The sequence below is a fragment of the Anabrus simplex genome, chromosome 9, assembly GCF_040414725.1.
Source record: "Anabrus simplex isolate iqAnaSimp1 chromosome 9, ASM4041472v1, whole genome shotgun sequence".
Taxonomy (NCBI): domain Eukaryota; kingdom Metazoa; phylum Arthropoda; class Insecta; order Orthoptera; family Tettigoniidae; genus Anabrus; species Anabrus simplex.
Genome location: NC_090273.1, coordinates 59,012,556 through 59,032,839, shown reverse-complemented (window position 1 = coordinate 59,032,839; position 20,284 = coordinate 59,012,556). Strand labels below are relative to the sequence as shown.

The window sequence follows — 20,284 nt, the reverse complement described above, 5'->3', positions numbered from 1 at the left end:
CTCCCCTCCTTACTCTTACCTGCCGGGTTGGCAAAATAAGACTGGTCCAAAACATATTTACAAAAATACAGTCGTGTGACTGACCCTTGTTAATGAAAATCACAGAGGATGCTGGAAATGGTATCATCTGAAGAAAAGAAAAACTGAGGATCCAAAAGTCCTGACTCCACTTCACTTAGAAACCACCGGCAGAACTCAACACGCGAAGGTCGTTGGGCCGCTTTAACGCACGCACGACTGTATATTTGTAAGGATTCAGATAGAGGTTCTTTTTTATTAAGTTTCGACACGACGGTCTCTTAATTCCTACTTGCACAGATAAACGGCGTTGATATTTCGTCAGACTTCCTTGCAGGCTTCCCTTCACTCAAGTAATCTGTTTTGGTGTTCGAACTCTTAAGGTTTTATTCGCTACAGAGCCGGTTTCAAGTTTTCAAGTTTTGCATTGCAAACTTTGCTGGAGATTTTGTCAAAACACTTCCAGTTTTAAACTCTTGCGTAAACAGTCCCTTATACAATGAACACGCGCTGTCTTACCTTGTACACCATTTTGTGTTGCATTCACCTGGTCACCAAACACGTCTGCTCCTCTCACAAACTCACTCACACCTAAGCAACATACTCGAAAGGTGCAGGAGATGCGCACGCGCAGACATGTGACAGCAAGCGATCGGAGCATCATAACCACGGTTTCCAGTAGTTACTGTAATGGGTAGTTCTCCTTTTCATTAACAGGGGACAATTCCGCGTCAGTTTTATAAATATATTCTGGGCCAGTTTTATTTTACCCCCTCCCCCCGTACATGCATCGTTTATATTTTTGCCTTCTTTGTTTCCTATTTTTGTTATTTTTCCTGGTTCCTTGCATAATATGTTCAATAATAATTGCCCTTGATTTTCTGTAATAACCTATCACTAATCCCATTATCACTCAGTATGGCTAACCTCATCTCCACAAGTGATGTTGGTAAGGAAATAATTTCTTACCTGAGAGTCATCCTGAGAGAAGATGGCATCGAAGGCAAACATCTTTGGAGCTGCCACACCCACACGGCGATCTTCGGGTGCGGAGGATCCTCCACACAGTGCTGGATCGAACAAAGTCACCTGCTTCTTGCGGGCGTCGATATTGAAGAAGGAAGACGAGGATGAATACTGCGCTGTAGTGGTGCCAGAAGTGGTCGTAGATACGCCGTTCGAGTCGGAAATAGATGCAGTGGCTAAACTAGGATTGCCACACACTCGTAGCATCACCTTCACCTGCAACGAAAAACAATATATTTAATTTCCTCACAGAATCCCAAATTGAATGAATGAATGAATGAATGAATGAATGAATGAATGAATGAATGAATGAATGAATACCCTCGTCATGCAATTTCCCTAATCAACAGAGATGAGAGGACATTGTCTCCATTGAAACCTAGAATTTTTATATGGATACGTTTCCCGGCTGGGGGTTTATCTGGAATTTGAGTCATCAATTTCCTGACAGATTTGTAACTTTAGAAGGTTTTCAGTCTGTCCAACACACAAGAATACACAATATTTTACTGTGACATACCTGTTAAAACAATAGGTTTAAACAAGAATAAAAATACCCACAATAATTAAACCAAGAATGCCAGTGGACTGGCAGCCATTTGGAATCGAGCCTATGAGGGATTAACGGTTTTTCAAGCACCTAACAGTGTATGCCGAAGTTGAAACTAGGCAGGACTTCATTAAGGTAACTTCAGAATTTCAAATTCATAGGTTTCCTCAGAAACAAATATAAATGTTTCCAAAAAATGAATGTGACTTGATAGAGTCTGACGATGTCATTTTTAAAAATGAAACATGTCATTCCTTGTGTGTATATTTAATTTTATTCCCTGATTAATAATATGTTTTTATACAGGTAGGCTATAGTGTAATATTGATACTGAACTCGTGTGTTCGTCAGACTGAATACCTTGTAAGTTACATTTAACTGAGTCGACAATGGAGAGTATGGCTTCCTACTTTACAAACGACACTATTGTAGACAAGGCAACCAGTGTTTCGTCATCTATGTCAGGTCATTGGTCAGCAACACATATTAAATATGGACGTAGGAAAGGAATTTAGATCTCGATCGAACATGTCACAGATAGCAAAATAAGAAAATCAATTCTCAGTGTATGATCAACAGCAGTTTGTGGATTTTGAAGTATCTGCTAATGTGATACATTTACCGAAACGAGCACTGATACATTAAGTCGTGGAAATATAGACAATACAGAGTGTATAGTTCTTGCAATTACCTCGTTAACGACCGGTACACTTTAGAAGCCTAGCTGAGCGGCTGTGTTTACATTCCTTGACCACAGTGCGCCAAGATATTCCCAACTCAAGACACAGCGTTTTCAAATCTCCTTTTTAACTACTTAGCCTCTGAGAGCGAGGAGCGAGACTGGACAGAACTGCGGCCAGCTAAGCAACTGACAAGCGAACCGGGTTCAGGACCGGCACGCTTTTGAAGTACCCCACGTGGATTTTCACTGACAAAGTGGTCAAGAGCCATCTGCTATTTGCCACAACATAGGCGAGGGTAGACAATCATAAATATGGTTGTTGTGGGTGGAGGGAGCTGATACTGCTTAACGTTACGGATGTTAACGAGAAAATTGACAGAACTTATAACAGTAATGTACGGCCAAACTTTCAGCGCACATCCTCTCACACGTAGAAGAAGAAAATACCACATGGAAATGGGTGCGGAAACGGTTTATTTCTACGTTAGAATTCATTTTCTACAACCCTACACAGTGCATTGCTAATGGAAAAACAGAGTTTCCAGACCCATATACATATAACATAGTTTCATCTTTTACGTGTGAGGGAACGCTTGACCGTGCCTTAATGTTACATCCTGTAGGCTGTATTAATACTATATATAATGGTTCTTTATTTCAGGAAAGGAGGTATGTTTCACAATGACAAATCTTGAAAATAATAAAATGATTCCTTTCAACTTCACACACCCACACATATAATCATAAATACATGTAGGGCTACACTACATACAGTACATTATAGGCCTACCCTACATCAGGCGAGTTATTCCCTTAGGGAGAGGTGCACCGCAATACGGCAATGCGGGTGCTTGATATAATTAGTTTGGTGTAATTAAACATATGTTTTCGTATTGAACGCTATAATTATATACTAACCGCGAGATTCGTGATCATTTCATTATTCATTGTATTTTTAATGCAGTGATATTTTCAACATGTGAACCCCAGGTAGCAAGATGGACAAAGCATTTTGAAATATATCTGTGTAGAATTACCTAAATAATGCAATCATCGCTGGGTGAGAGAGTTCAAATAGCCATGAAGATATAAATAGCAATAGTATAATGTTGTTAAAAATGTATGAATCTATGTAAATAGCGTTAGCGCAATGACGTTACGAATGTACGGCTCTATGTGTATAGCAATAGCATAATGTTGTTAAGAATGCATGACTATGTAAATAGAGATAGCGTAATTATGTTAAGAATGTATGATTATGTAAATAGCGACAGCGTAATGTTAAGAACGCGCTGGCCATGTAAATAGTATCAGTAAATCAAAGTATCTCACTGCGTATCATTACAGTACAGTATAACAGTAATAATGTCAATAGCAATCGAATACAAATCACACGGTAATTATTTTTGTTTGAATAAAAGAGTGTTTGTTTCATTGATTAGGTACTTATAGAACTCAACTTCTTATGTACATATATTTTCTTTTAATTAAATTTTAGGCCTATTTGATAATTTAAATAAATTATTTTCGTAGTATGTCTTCTACAAGTATCATTATTGCTTAATCACAATATTAATTATTGTTCATTAAATATTCCTATTTCTGTTTAATCTCAGTACTACAGGTAAGAATCACAGATTGCAAATGCAATCGCACACCATTATATTGTGCTGACTATTTACCTCAGGCATCACGCATTGAATATTGACAATCTAATTTACAGTTCATGTCAGTTTCAATCAAGCCCGCTTGACTATCACTGAGATTTTATTGAAATGACACTATCGCACCTGATAGGCAACTGTTTCGAAATTATCGAAGGTGATTCGCATTTCTTCCCTAAAATAACGCGTAGCATTTACAAGGCAGTGAATAAATGAAATATGTTGGCATTTAGGCTACAAAGAGATTTGCAGAAGTGACTTTATCACGTTGGTATGCAAAAAATTTAATTAAATAATCTATAATATTATAAAATGAAGTGTTTGTCTGTCTGTCTGTCTGTCTGTCTGTCTGTCTGTCTGTGCGCGATGCCCAGCAAAATCTACAGCACGTAGAGATCTGAAATTTTGAACATAGGTAGATGGAAAGGGGTCCGAATGCACCTCGAAGCCGGAATTTTCATTTTCGCTTTCGTTGGTGAGTTATGAACGAAAAACCATCGGAAAACGTGCATTGGGATATGACAATCCAACGTACTGTCACCAAGATTAAATGCATAGAGTCGCTGTCGCTAGGCAACGTACATAAGATAGGTAGAGAACACAATATTCAAGGAGCCATTTTACGTCCAGGACGTAGGAAGCTGTTTTTGGTCTTATATAGTGGGAGGGCATATGACGGTGTTGATGATGATTCGTCCGTCGGATCGGGACGTTAAGTCTTGAGCTATTCGAGAGGAGTGGCACATGTGCCGACGCCGGGTTTCATCCTCTTCATTCTTGCTATCATATATCATGTCATTCATTTCTTTCAACAAGCAAGTATTACAAGAATTATCCGATGTTCTACACAGTTACAAGTCTATCGACTACACGGCAGAGCTTCGAAAGACTTGGAGTCACCTGGAGTACCCTCGAACATCTTAGAGCGGACGATTGTGGCACCAATTATCCTTCTTAAGAATAAGAATCCTTCCCTCTGCAATGAACACGACTCTGAAACTGATGACTAATATTATTGAAGCCATTCTCATGATTGGGCATGCCGCGAGCGAAGTAATATTCACTCCTCGGATTCGAATAATTTCTTCGGATATACAGTTTAAGTTTAGATCTCTGCAGTGTTCAAAATAAAGATTCTCTATGTAATAATAAAGCAAGCATAATCTTCTTCTTCTTCTTACTATACATAAAAGTGGATGTATGCATGTATGTGTGTGTGTAAATGACGCATCTCCTCCTAAACCACTGGAGCAATTTCATCCAAACTTGTATGATATAAAATGCCTATGTTATTCTCATTTTATTAATATTGTTTATTAAATATTTCATTCAGTACATACTGTAGTCTTATGTGCGCTCATGAAGTCATCGGCAAGATGAAATACGCTCGTTATATCACCCTTGATTATTAAGGCCTCTCAACAATCGATTAAAGTAGGTTATTACTAAAGTTAATGTTATTAGAAATAAATGTATTGAACATTTCATTATGGTAATTTATTATTTACAGTCATTTTTAACTGGCATATTTATACAGTACCCATTGACAATTGATTTTAGATATATAGCAATTTTAATAACATTTAAGCCAAAATATTGAACCATTTTTTACATGAGAACGATATCTGGGAGATGACTTCCAGCACATGTGCAGTGAAAGAATTAAGATGCTCTCATACAGTATATGGATCTCATATATGGGTTTCTATTAAACGGAGATATATGACTTATAAAAGCTGCCTCATATTCCTCACATATGAAAGTTCCCATAGCTACTTTATAGAGATGATACGTTCCACTTCCCCTGAAAAGAAACAGCTGTACGTTCCGTTGCCCACGATGTTAATCTTCAGGTTAGTCTGTCTATCTGCTACCTGGCGTATAACGGAAGTTCTTTCCGTTACTCAGTACAATATGTGCCATAGAAATTTATCATGAATAATATCGTATATTTACAAGCTAAATACATTCAGTCAAAAATACTACTTCTGAGAAAAATATGTATCAAGTATTCCACAAACATTAACAATATCTGCGCTCAGAACAACAGCATTTCTTCAAAATTATGCAACGAGCTTGTTACTGTAGTTAAATTAGCACTATGCAGTTGAAATGACATTAGTGCATTTTACCGACCGAGCGCGTTGGCCACTCGGTTTGGGGTACATCGCTGTGAACTTGCATTCGGGACATGACTTCGAACCCCACTGTCGGCAGCCCTAAATATAGTTTTCTGTGGTTTCTCATTTTCACACCAGGCAAATGCTGACGCAGTACTTGAAAATGAAGGCCTTGGTCAATTGCTCCTCAGTCCTACCTCTTTCCTATTCCACCGTCACCATAAGACCTGTCTGTGTCGGTGCGACGTAAGAGAAAATTAATTTTATCTGAATAAAATTTATCTTCTCAATCGTACAAAAAAGAGAGAAGGAAAAATTAAATAATTAAGTGACTTTATACTTCATTGATATCACCAGGAAATAAAGTCCAACTCGTTGGCTGAATGGTCAGCGTACTGGCCTTCGGTTCAGAGCGTCCAGGATTCGATTCCCGGCCGGGTCGTGGATTGTAATCTTCATTGGTTAATTCCAGTGGCCCGGGGGCTGGGTGTTTGTGTTGTCCCCAACATCCCTGCAACTCACACACCACATATAACACTATCTTCCACCACAATAACACGTAGTTACCTATACATGGCAGATGACACCCACCCTAATCGGGTGCACTCGGCTAGAAATAGCCACACGAAATTATTATTATTACCAGTAAATAAAGCAAAAAAATGTCACCTAGAGTACGGATAGTATGAAAATGTAAACAATTCACAGTTCTAGCCCTTCAGGCAAAGAACTGAATATTGAAAACATCCTAGGGATTTGAGCTACGAATTTTAGGAAAATAAAATATGAGATATTCTTTATTTATTCCTAAAAATTACAGTCCTTTCTTTAATCATTGTTATGCGGTTTATTAGATTAGCAGCTTGCCTTTTTCTACCACTACGAACTCTAATGTGAGACAATGCAGGGTTTCACTTAAGCCCTTATTACTAATTTGCATTCGCTGTGGACATTTTTCAAAAAGAAAATACGCCTGAGGTCATTGAACCAAGAAAAACATTACATAAAGTATTATGTAAATATAATTTGGCTGGAATTTGAATTTAAAAAGAAGACGAGTAAAGAAACAAGCGTTTTTTGGGCTGTTTACCAGAACTGCATTTAGGCGAGAAGTGACTTTCGATTTTTTTAGTTTGATAGAGCTATCCAAGACTCACAATTTGAAATCTTTTCGGGACCTTTAGCTCTTCAGATTTCGACACAGTTGAGGAAACTGCTTAATTATAAGTTTTTGTAAAGACCCCTACTTTATCTACTAAGAAATGTTTTCAATATTAAAACTCGAACACTGACTTGATATACAGGATGAACCGAAATTCGCGCACTCGGGCGTCGCAGCGTGACTCCTCACATGCCAGCAATAAAAACATGTCTCTCACAAAAGTTCGTCCTGCGAGTATATCCGGGAGAAAAAGGACGTTGAAGAGTGGCAATCTGGTAACACTGTAACCACATGTAGGGTAATTAGCCCTGTCAGCACACATTAGTCAAGCTGTATAGTTGGTGCAGTGGATAGAGCTTTGGGTTAGCATGCAGGAGGTCAAGAGGTCGAACCTGGGCTTAGGCGTATGTTTTTTATTTCGTAAATGTAGTCCAGGTGGTATGGTATCTGGCATCTTAAACGTCAACTGCGATTGCAGGGGTTCCTCTAGAAACATTTGCACTTACATACTACGATCCTAAAAATGGACGAACAATCGTTTTCATCGGTCAGCTTTGAAAGACGCCCTTTCCACGTCGTGGGCGTGAATTTATTCGCTGTTGACGATTAAGATGCCAGATACCATATCACCTGGACTACATTTACGAAAAGAAATACATACGCCTCAACCCAGGATCGACCCCTCGACCTCGTGCAAGCTAACCCAAAACTCTATCCTCTGCACCAACTGTACAGCACGATTAGTATGTGCTGACAGAGGTCGTTACCCTACATGTGGTTACAGTGTTGCCAGATTGTCACTCTTCAACGTCATTTTCCTGCCGGATATACTGACGAACTTTTGTGAGAGACTTTTTTTAATTGCTGGCATGTGAGGAGTCGCGCTGCGACACCCGAGTGCGCGAATTTCGGTTCATCCTGTATTTTGGTTGTAAATCTACGAATGCATGTGAATGTGTTTACCTTAGGTTCAATAATAATGTGAAAAAACATTTTGCCTTGAAATCATCCTTCAGTTTATGAACTACGTGGCAGACATTCATCGCCAAGGTCATCCTACTGTCGATGAAGAAGAAGAAGTGCACGCTCTCGGCACTGATCAAAACCATACGATTCGTGAGCTAGCCCGAGACACTGGATTAGCGCATACGACTGTGTTGCGCATTCTGAAGGAATGCCAGAGCATGAGAAGATTCCCCACAAGCCTCTTGAAGATCTTGATGGCACTGCCGTGCTGTACGATATCTGGCATATTCAACTGCATTCGCTTCAGAACTGTTCCAGAGATTCGTCAGTAGACTGCTCCATTCAGACTATCAACACAACAGGCGCTGCTAAAGGTATCCTACAACTTCCACATCGCTGACAACGGGTTGTACACAATGCTGGTGACTACTTTGAAGGACGGTAAATCTTTTGTATCAGTTTTAATTAAAAAGTTGGCACTATTAAAGTTACAACCTTCGTACAATAACTGGCCAACTCCATCTCCAGACTCCAATCCTTCCGATTTTCTCCAAGATACCAAATAAAGAGGAAAGTATATGAATCATCACTTTAAAATGAATACAATCTATTATGAAACAGATGGCAATGTTAAAAGATCACTATAATATATTTGAATCGTATGTACATTTATGTATGGACACGTTATAAAAGGATGGTAATTTGAACGCATGCCCTGATTACTCAGGCGAATAGTAACAGTTTCGTAATGCTCTCTGATGATCTGAAGTCGTAGGAATCCAGCACGAAATATCTCATGCATCTTGGGAACTGTAAGTTCGTTTACTGGTAGGTCTTTCAACACAATCTGTTTGCGCGGAATTGGTTGCTACGAGACTGAAACCCTTCGACATATGCTAGGGTTCTGCTGGAGCACCGGACTACTGTTCAGCAACAACAACAACAATCATCTTTGGGCCAGTATGCATAGAAGGAGTGTGAATTATATCAGCATTCTGAGACAGTATTAGAAAAAGACGAGTGAAATTTTATGGTCAAATTCAAAGAATGGGCATTGAAAGACTTTCTTAAACTATATTTAGTTATGCCTTCTCATTAAACATCAAGACCTTCAAGGAATCAGCTTAACAGGTGAAAAATTATATGGGCCAGGCCTAGCTTTAGAACGTTGGTGAACAAATATAATTTTGTTGAAAAACCCAAGATGAGAACCACAACTGCATGAACAGAAGAACGGAAGAAAAACACAGCGAGAAGATGAAAACATTCTGGGAAGAGAAGAAAGCAAATTAACCAGCTAAATAAGTTCAATCGCGCGCTCCTTTGTTGGGCAAAATGTGGTGTAATAATAATAATAATAATAATAATAATAATAATAATAATAATAATAATAATAATAAGTATAAATGCCATTCCTTCCCACAAAGCAGGAAATTCCTCTTGATCAATCAGTTGTCAGAGACCTATTTGGAGCCAGAGGTTCATTACAAAAAACTGCATATTGGAAATATACACCTCCACCCATTCTCGAAAACTCTTCATACAAACTACTATGGGACCGAGAAGTCATAACCGATGTCGCGCTCAGCAACAATAGATCAGATATTATTCTAATCGATAAATCAAAAAGGTCCGCATCCCATACAGAAATTGCTTGTGCAAACACCTCCAATCTGCAAACAACAATAGCCACAAAGATATCAAAATACACAGAGCTGGCAAAGGAAATACGACGCCTGTGGAAACTAGAATCAGTCACCACAGTTCCAATAGTAATATCATGTACCGGTGTTATTCCAAAAAGCTTGCACAGCTCTCTGGCCGCATTAAACCTCCATTATCACACATACGTTGAACTACAGAAAGCCACCCTCCTGAGCACCTGCCACATTGAGAGAAAGTTCCTAGGAACGACTTTTCCTCTGACTAACGCCAAACAGCATGAAGTTCCAGACTGCAGTTCAAGTAATACTGAAGAACAGATTCCAAAAACGGGGAGATAAGAAGTTGTTTAGTGAATCATATGTGCATATTTATTGTGTTGTAATTATTTCTGTTGTAAATATTTGTAGATATGTGTACCTATAGTTTCATAATAAAAAGGGTGACTCCCTGCTTAGGCCGAGTCAGCCCATTATGTTACCGGTAAAAGCAGAGCCTTCCTAAATTGGTGTAATAATAATAATAATAATAATAATAATAATAATAATAATAATAATAATAATAATAATAATCGAGTAAGATCATCAATTATTCAGTCCACAAGGCAGTGTAGATGGGAGGTGAAAGCAGTGGTTTATTGTATCTCCACAAAAAAATACATGGAGGGTATACACCAATTCATAGAAGGGTTCATAATTCTATGACACAATATTAGCTCAAATCTGGCTTAGGAAGTCTTTATAAAGAAGCCATTTAAGAAGTATAAAAGGCATTCCTTGCCACAAAGCAGGAAATTCCTCTTGATCAATCAGTTGTCCGAGACCTATTTGGAGCCAGAAGTTCATTAGAAAAAACGGAGTCCTAAGCCTTTATTCTATGAAGGAAGAATATTGATGGAGATCATTACGGAATCACTATACATAGTTTATATTCATTTGTATCTTAAACAGTAAGTGATTTACAATTTTCCGATTGTGTATTTGAATTCAAATTTTTTACAAATTCGGGACCTACGTGGTCACCTTCATTGCAGGGTGGATGATTACTTATTTTTTATTTATTGATTTTATGTTATTTCATCATCATCATCATCTGTTTACCCTCCAGGTTCGGTTTTTCCCTCGGACTCAGCGAGGGATCCCACCTCTACCGCCTCAAGGGCAGTGTTCTGGAGCTTCAGACTCTTGGTAGGGGGATACAACTGGGGAGAATGACCAGTACCTCGCCCAGGCGGCCTCACCTGCTATGCTGAACAGGGGCCTTGCGGGGGATGGGAAAGATTGGAAGGGATAGACAAGGAAGAGGGAAGGAAGAGGGAAGGAAGCAGCCGTGGCCTTAAGTTAGGTACCATCCCGGCATTTGCCTGGAGGAGAAGTGGGAAACCACGGAAAACCACTTCCAGGATGGCTGAGGTGGGAATCGAACCCACCTCTACTCAGTTGACCTCCCGAGGTTGAGTGGACCCCGTTCCAGCCCTCGTACCACTTTTCAAATTTCGTGGCAGTTCCGGGAATCGAATCCGGACCTCCGGGGGTGGCAGCTAATCACGCTAACCACTACACCATAGAGGCGGACTGATTTTATGTTATTTATGTTATTTATTTACTTAAATTTTTTAGCCAACATAGGACTACTTAGTCAGGTTTATGGAGGTTCTTCTGCTTTCTGTCAGCCCAATACTGTTTCAATCTTTCTGAACGTTATTTTCTTTCTGCTTCTGGAATCACTCTTCTTATTCTCTGCTTGTTGATTTTTATCTGTTGTCGAGTGTGTTTATCTTTCAGTATTTTGAGGGTATTGGTTTTGTATTTTAAATCTTGTATTGTAATATGCAACTCTCTCATATCTTCTTTAAGTTCTGTGATCCATCTAATATTATTCTTACTCTTACTCTTCCATAATTTTTATATTATTTTTCTACTGATTCTATTTTCTGGTGACCGTATTAGATGGCCTAAGAATGATATTCGTTTCTTTTCCATTGTGCTAGTCACAGGTTCTATTTCTTTATAAACTGTCTCATTGGAAGCTAGTCTCCAGACTCCGTTTACTTGATCATTTTTATTTAAACAGGCCCTCACTATTCTCATTTCTAACTTGAGTACTCTATCTATTGCAACTGTGTTTGTTGTTTTGAATAATGTTTCACTTGCATATGTAATTTGTGGCTGGGTGACTGTTTTGTAGTGTTCCAATTTGATTGCTATTGAGAGACACTTTTTATTATGTGTATTCTTGGTAACATGCTGTGCTATAACCAGTTTATCTATTCTATTTTTCCATGGTTGTTTCTCGTTCAGGTTATATGTGATTATTTCACCTAAATATTTAAATTTTCTACATTTTTTATTTCTTGGTCTCCCAGCTTATATATTTATTCATTTTTTATTTTATACATCTCAGTTTACAACAGCAAGAATGCAAACCAGTGAATCAAAGGAGTGAAAAAAGGTATGACTGAGATTGAAATAACAGACGATATAATACAAGACAGAACCACTCTCAGAAGACTGATAAAGATTCCAAAGGTGTCCACGAGAAGGAGAAGAGGAAATGTAATAACATCTGGATAAGAGAGACGAAGAAAGAGGAAAGTGAAATGATGAAGAACTACTGGAAGTCAAGAAGAGAAGGATCAACATGAATGCACGGTGTTACTTTCCGTGCTCCTTAAATAGCTAAAATCGGAAAGAACAGAAATCTCAGTAGTGGAGCAGGTAGTTTAACCCTGCCTCAAGAAATAAAGTAATAGGCTACGTGTAAGTGAGATGAAATTTCTGAGGCAAACAGTTGGAAGAACTGAGAGAGACAGAATCAGGAATGAAACTATCACAAAACAGTTTCCGTAAGAATCAATGGTGGTATGGTGGAGAACTGAAATAGTTTGTACAGGTCTAAATAATGTACAGTGAGCCTCCGTGGCTCAGGCGGCAGCGCGCTAGCCTCTCACCGCTGGGTTCCGTGGTTCAAATCCCGGTCACTCCATGTGAGATTTGTGCTGGACAAAGCGGAGACGGGACAGGTTTTTCTCCGGGTACTCCGGTTTTCCTTGTCATCTTTCATTCCAGCAATACTCTCTATTATCATTTCATTTCACCTGTCATTCATTAATCATTGCCCCAGAGGAGTGCGACAGATTTCGGCAGTCGGCACAGTTCCTATCCTCACCGCTAGATGGGAGCTTCATTCATTCATTCATTCCATTACTGACCCGGTCGAATGACTGGAAACAGGCTGTGGATTTTCCATTTTTAAAGAATGTACAACGAAAGAAAACAAAAAAAAACTCGTGGATTCACGCCCAGAAGGAACAAGAGTACGAAGAACAAGAAAACAGGGATGGGAGGAGGACACTGAGAAGATGGTGTCCAGATGAACTAGAAGTTACGCGACTCGGCTTGAATAGATATGAATACTAAAAATGGATTATGGTAAAAGTGGATGAATAATAATAATAATAATAATAATAATAATAATAATAATAATAATAATAATAATAATAATAATAATAATAATAATAATACGCTCTTGTTATAGACACTTACTTAATCATCGAGATGAAATATTACTCTCATATCACCAATACAGTTCAATAATATTATTTGGAAAACATTGTGTACCAGCCAACTTCACGCAGAAGTCTTCAGTGTAAATAAGAAAGTCATGTGTTAGATTCCGATGCTATGCGAACTTACTTGAGAGTTCTCTCTCCTCAAAATGCACCGCAGATGTGCATGAGAGATCGGCACTGGAGAGACAGGCGAATGATTGATGACAGAAAGTACAGCGCCACTTTAAATCTTGGGTTGCAACGCTCCTTGTTCTCCCCTCCTGCTGGTATTCCATCACTTATCCACTTTATTTCCTTACTTATACTTCTCTGCTATAAAATGAACGCCATAAAAGTTCAGCCAAGAGAAAAAAGTTTCCCTGGTGATACTTCGATATTTACTTCCACACACGTTAAACTATAGATAGTCTTCTAGCTAAACGCCGACATGGTGTATTCAAACGTGATGCGTTTAGAGGGTACATATTAAAACTCTGTCTCGAAAAGATATCCGCGTCACTAGATATATTAGAAATATACTCTGAGGAAAACTCTGGACACTTGGAGGACGGTTCACTTCTAATCATTGAGATTTACTGTAGATTGATCGATGTAATTACTTCTTAGTAAGGGGACTGATGTGAACTTGCGCACGGTAAACACAAAATCCTTCCCTCTATACTCGCATAACCGTGCATCACCTACTGGAACAAGAATGATGGCCGCGTATTGCATGCACTGTTTTGCCATTCCTTGGGAACATAAACGGTTCCTAATCGTATTGGTATCATCATCATAAGTCGTGTGACTCATTGCTGAGCGTCGTGACCCCATTTCACTTCACACAATCATTTTCATTAAGCGGCGCCAACTTTGACGATGTTCAGCAATACTATAATCATTAAAGCTTATCGAGAACATTTCTTCATCTAGTGAATATAAGTATAAAATTCATGCCTGTATCCCATTATTATTCTTCCTGTTCTTCTTCCTGAGTTGCCCCCTTCCTTGCAGGAAGTTTGCAAACATTGTAGATTAATTCTTTCTGTGTTCCCTGTATCAGATTTTCATATTGTGGAAGGGGGATCCACACCTCCAATCATCAGGCGAGCCGAACACGTCCTTGGACTCTTCTGGCACTGAAAGCCATACGTAAGGAAGTAATTCAAAAGCTTTTGTAAGTATGAAACAAAATTTGAAGCAACAATAATTCTTTTAGAATTTGTTCTGGTTTATCAATTTTCATTTCACCACTTGTCAACTCAAAGACTTATCTTAGATCAGCAAGCCTGGTTATGAAATGAAGGTAAATGAAAATGCAGATTATAAACTTGCCTATACGTTAATAAACTTCCAAAATTCTCATATACTGTCGGAGTCATGGCGTCAAAAGTATGAGTGAGTGAGAGAAGCAGACGTGTTTATGTAGCGGTCAGTTCAATTCAACACAAAATGTTGCTCACGATAATACAGCCCATGTTCATCGTCGAGTGTCATGCGAAGCACGATTCGTAGAAAACCTGTGAGAGTTTAAGTTTGGAAGTGTTTTGGAAAAACCTCCAATAAAGTGTGCAGTGCAAAACTTAGTGGCAAAATGGCGTGAAACGAGCTCTCTGGTGAAGAAAACTCGCAACTGTCCGAAAAGAGTTCGGACACCAGAAGTCATTGCTCAAGTGAAGGAAAGCCCGGAACGAAGTCGGACGAAATCTTAACTCCATTTATCTGTGCAAGTGGAAATAGAGAGATCACTGTGTGGAAACATGATGAAAAAAATGACTTGCATTGTATCCTTACAAATTTAATGTTGTGCATGCCCACAAGCATCCAGATGAACCTTCGCGTATTGAGTTCTGCCGGTGGTTTCTGGATGAAGTGGAGTGAGGACTTTTGAATCCTCCGTTTTTCATTTCTTCAGACGAGACCATTACCAGCATCTTCTGTGATGTTTGTTAACAAGGGTCAATCCCGCGTTAGTCCTATTGGAAATATTTTTCGGGCCAGTTTTATTTGTCCACCGTCCGGCTCCATGGCTAAATGGTTAGCGTGCTGGCCTTTGGTCACAGGGGTTCGATTCCGGCAGGGTCGGGAATTTTAACCATCCTTGGCACGGGGGATGGGTGTATGTGTTGTCTTCATCATCATTTCATCCTCATCACGACGCGCAGGTCGCCTACGGGAGTCAAATCCAAAGATCTGCACCTGGCGAGCCGAACCCGTCCAGGGATCTCCCGGCACTAAAAACCATACGCCATTTCATTTCATTTTGTCCACCCGGCAGAAGACATCTAGTTTCAAACACAGGATTGTGGTGGTGGTGTTTAATCCATTCACAGGGGCCTGCTGACTCAACGGTGAAAGGCATAACAGTCTAAAATGAAGGTATACATACGAACGGTTTTCAGAGGCATCGAAGAACCAGAATTTTATCTTATGTGCATGAAATTCTGCTGACACGTGGGGTCACTTTGAACATTTCATCTGTTACGTGGATTGTGTCTTCCAGCTGGCGTTACAGAAGTATTCATTGAAACTGTGGAATAATGTTGGGAGTGTCTGCTTTCTGTAACGCTACCAAAGGTCAGATAACTCTGTAATTATGTATTTCCAGAGCCATGTTTCCATACATACTCTTCTTGTCTTCTGTCTATATAAGGAGTTCGTTCTTTATGTTTCGCCTTCGAGGTTTGATGAATCCTTCATATTTATATATGTAAATATCTGATGTATTATGTATTAAATATAGTAGAACGAGCATGTTGTTGAATAATATCCCCAGGAATGTATTTGCAAAGTTTCTAGGTAATGCAATAATACACATGAACCGTTTTGGTAATAGAATGCAATATTATATCTCGTAGAGGAATGGGGAAACTATGGTACAAATGATTGAAACAAGTACTGTAATACAATGTACGACTAATACCAAGTCTGGATAGGTTGGAGTAAACAGAGTCGAGAGAAATGACTATAAGCAATCACTCAGTACTCATTCTAGACAGTAAATTGCTATGTTGTATCATCACAGAGTAAAATCCGCCACCTACAAGCAATCATATGTTACTCTTTTATGGAAATGATATTCCTTGCTATTTAAAATTATATATTGTATCACAGAGCAAAATCCGCCATCTGTAAGCAATCACTTGATACGCATTTATGAAATTGGGGTTAATTTTCCAAAGAATAAATCGCTAGATTGTGTCATAGATAGGTCTGTTGAGGTAGGTATTCCTCGCTATTTGACGTTGCATGCTATTCGTTTTTCCAGTCTACCTGCTAAAACAGGGCCTCTCAAACTCCCATAATCTCACGCGTGCAAACTGAGGCGCAGAGTTCCTGTGCACGGTGCATCGATCCCATTCGGCTCGACTCGGACCAACGCTTCGTCTCTGGCCTACTCGGCTAAGCTCGGCTCAATTCAGCTCGGATTTGGAGCGCTACGGAGCAAGTGAGGAAGAGGGAGACAGGCGGAGCGAGCGAGATAGGCGTGGGGAAAGATGGTTACAGGCTATTGCTCCAAATCGAGGAGTGGGGGTCTGGTCTCTGGTCAACCAAGCGAAGTCTTCTTTTGCACCAGGTGCTTGCACCCTGGGAGGCCCTGAGTTAAAAGTTTTGGTATCAAAAATTGCGTCAAAACACAAAACCTTTTACACGTAGGCCTAATTATCACGTATAATCTCTTTCTTTTAGAGTGATGTATTCTTTGCATCATAATTTCCGGTTGTGAGGCACAGTGATCTATATTATGCATCACCCTGCTTAATCGTTTGGCGTTCTCTTCACAGTGACGCAACGCGAGGATCACGTATTAATTGTCGTAATTCTCAACTTCACTAACAGATGCCACTCGAGTTCCTTACTTCCATACAAGGTCTATATGTGGGTTGAGAGGCTAATAACAGAAGACTGTATACTGTCGCGTTGTGTTACCAATGTATAGTTGTTCAACAACATGGGTGCATGGGCGTGCCTTTTGCAGTGTGGAGAAAGGAATTGTGACCAATATTATGAAATATTTGACGACAAAACTACCTGTGCGTCCCGTTCGAGTGCTTCATGAACCTTGGTGCAAATTTCGTACTGATCAGTGGCGGCGTGTAAATTTGTATAACGAACAAACTTACTTTTCATTTTATAGACATAGATTATTTATGCTAACAACTGGTTCAGTGCATCGTCATCATCTTCTTCTTCTTTTCCACAACCCTAAGGTTGGTGGGTAACATGCATGCCTTCCAAGCGTTTCCGTTCTTTGGTCAGCAGCTTCAAGTGACAAAAGGTGTGCTTGCCTTTAATATGGTCGATAAATTGCACTCTAGGTCTTCCTTTGACCCTTCCACCTACCATATTTCCTTCAAACAGGCTGGTGCACGAGTTGGAATGACGCATCAAGTAGAAAATGAAGCTATTTCTTGTTTTGTTCAAGGTTTCAACCAAAGTGCGTGTCTCAATTGTACTTTTGAGTACGTAATCGTTTGGGACCATCAGGGCTGGACGCTGGTTTAAAGGGCCCCAGCTTCGATTCCCGGGTGCGTCGGGATTTATAGCCATTATTGGTTACTTCCACTGGCTCGGGGACTGGGTGTGCGTGTGTGACGTCCGTAAACTTAAAATAAAATGGGAAGCAAGGAAATAATGAGAAAAATAAGAAAAGTCAGTAATTAAAAAAGTATTCTTAATATTTCTTTTTTCTAGTGGCTTTACGTCGCACTGACACAGATAGGTCTTATGGCGACGATGGGATAGGAAAGGCCTAGGAGTTGGAAGGAAGCAGCCGTGGCCTTAATAAGGTACAGTCCCAGCATTTGCCTGGCCTGAAAATGGGAAACCACGGAGAGCCATCTTCAGGGCTGACGACAGTGAGACTCAAACCTACTATCTCCCGGATGCAAACTCACAGCCGCGCGCCTCTAACCACACGGCCAACTCGACCGGTGTATTCTTAATAGTCAACCCCAGCACCACATCTCAAAGGCCTTGAGTTTCATAACTTCCGCTTTTCGCAGGGTCCATGTTTCTGAGCTACAGCTTACAACAATCTATGCAAAACTTTTCACGAAGTGTTTTCCTATCTCCATGCAGATTGTCTTAGACGATAGTAGAGATTTTTTTTTGAGTAAGCTCCCTTCGCCTGTGCAATCCGGCCGCTTACTTCTCTCGTAGATTTTTCCATCAGCTGGTATCAGACTTCAGTGTATCGTAATATGCCATAATGTTACAAAAATAACAGAGGCAAATACGAGCTGACTCAGCATAGCGTCCTTCAGTTTGATGGACGTCCAGCCTTATTTCATTTCTTCACGCTCAAGGGAATAAGCTTACACCTTCGGAATGAGAAGTCAGATCGGATACAACACGTCACTTGTAACCGATACAGACACTGACCACCGAAGTAGTCGAAGACTCCTGTGATATATCGCACAGACATTAACCGGCATCCCCCAAGGCTAATGCCCTCTCTTGTCTTCTTAACTTCTCAATTCTTTGCTAAGAACTAGCAAAGTGTGTAAGGTGAGTGGACATTCTCCCGGCTGTGGCGTTGCGTGCGCTGTCTGTCAGCTGTCAAATAGCCCCGGGGCGCTCCCCCTCTCAAGAGAAACTCTAATTGTAAAATGCTTGCCGTTTTTCTCTTTCACCCGGCCGCGTCTCGTCTCAGAGAATAAATACGAGTGTACAGCACGAGTTAGTTTAAGTTACTTAGAAATAAAACATCTAACTGTCATGAGTGACATGCTAAATTGTTGAGAGTTACTATGCGATTTCAGTTTCTCCCCTTCCTCGTGTAGAAAAGAAGAATGTTTAGGACAATTATTTACTTTGAGGGTTGTATAGTTAACAAGGGATGATATTTCACTTATCTCCGAGCTAGCTTAGCATAGGATTTTTTTTTTATTTTTTATTTTTGGTCAACGAGGGTTTGCAGAAAAACGGAATCTACAAAAACGGGATAAATCAAACAGTTCCACTGTAAGCTAATACGTGAAGAGGGCTTAACCACTTATTGACTGAAAGGTTATATCAAGTGTCATAGGATTACTCCAAATGTGTTGTGTGGTGGGACAAACGGAAAGGAAATTACATTTCGCGAAGACTTCGCTCATCTTTATTTTTGTACATTTGAAATTCTAAAGAGATACAAACTAATCCGTAACATGGTCTCCTGCATTGTCAGTGGCTTCCTACCAAAGCGAACACAATTTTCCATTTCCACAAAAGAACAAAAATTGCAGGTTTGGAGTTAAAGAAATCAAACATCCAAGTTTGAAGAGCATTTCCTGTTTTCTTATACTAAATGTCCGATGAAAGGTAGAGCAATCCGAAGGGTGATTAAACTTTCCTGAAAAGCAACTATAACAGACTTTGTTTTAACATCCTATGAAGTGTAGTTTCGAAGCTATAGCCCATTGAAACTGTGGTTAAAGTGAGGATTTGTCAACGCTTAAAACGGACGCGGCTTGGTACGTGCTCGGTCAAGTAGTGGCTCCAGTTGTCTCGCTTGTCTCTTGTATATAGCAGGGGAAGCTGACCAATGACTCGCATACTACACGCGCATGTGATTTTTCAAGGACTGTTTATAACAGTCACGTGTAGGTACTGTGCGATGTTACCAAGTATATTAATTGTTTACAAACTGCATCCGCCGTAGAACTGTCTGAAAAAACTGTATTTGTATAGCATCATTTAACTCCCAGCATTTGCTGAATTAGGCTCGCTCTACTATTTAATTGACACAGTGTTAATTGTTGGAAAAAGAACGGAAATGATGGAAATCTGAGGGTGCAAGAATGGGGTATCAAGGAGGATGTGGATGAGTCTCCCAACCAAGTCCCTGGATAACTCCTTTCGCCATTGTTTTCTTTTGCTATTGGCTTTACGTCGCACCG

General features: G+C 39.7%; 1 protein-coding gene across 1 annotated transcript in view; it reads right to left on the bottom strand.

Moving 5' to 3' along the window:
* LOC136880858 (kinesin-like protein CG14535) overlaps window positions 1–20,284 on the bottom strand; it is a 415,061-nt gene that overhangs the window by 165,950 nt on the left and 228,827 nt on the right. The window contains exon 2 of the mRNA XM_067153399.2: window positions 988–1,260. Within this exon, the coding sequence (XP_067009500.2) occupies window positions 988–1,260 (273 nt within the window). The remainder of the gene's footprint in view (window positions 1–987; window positions 1,261–20,284) is intronic.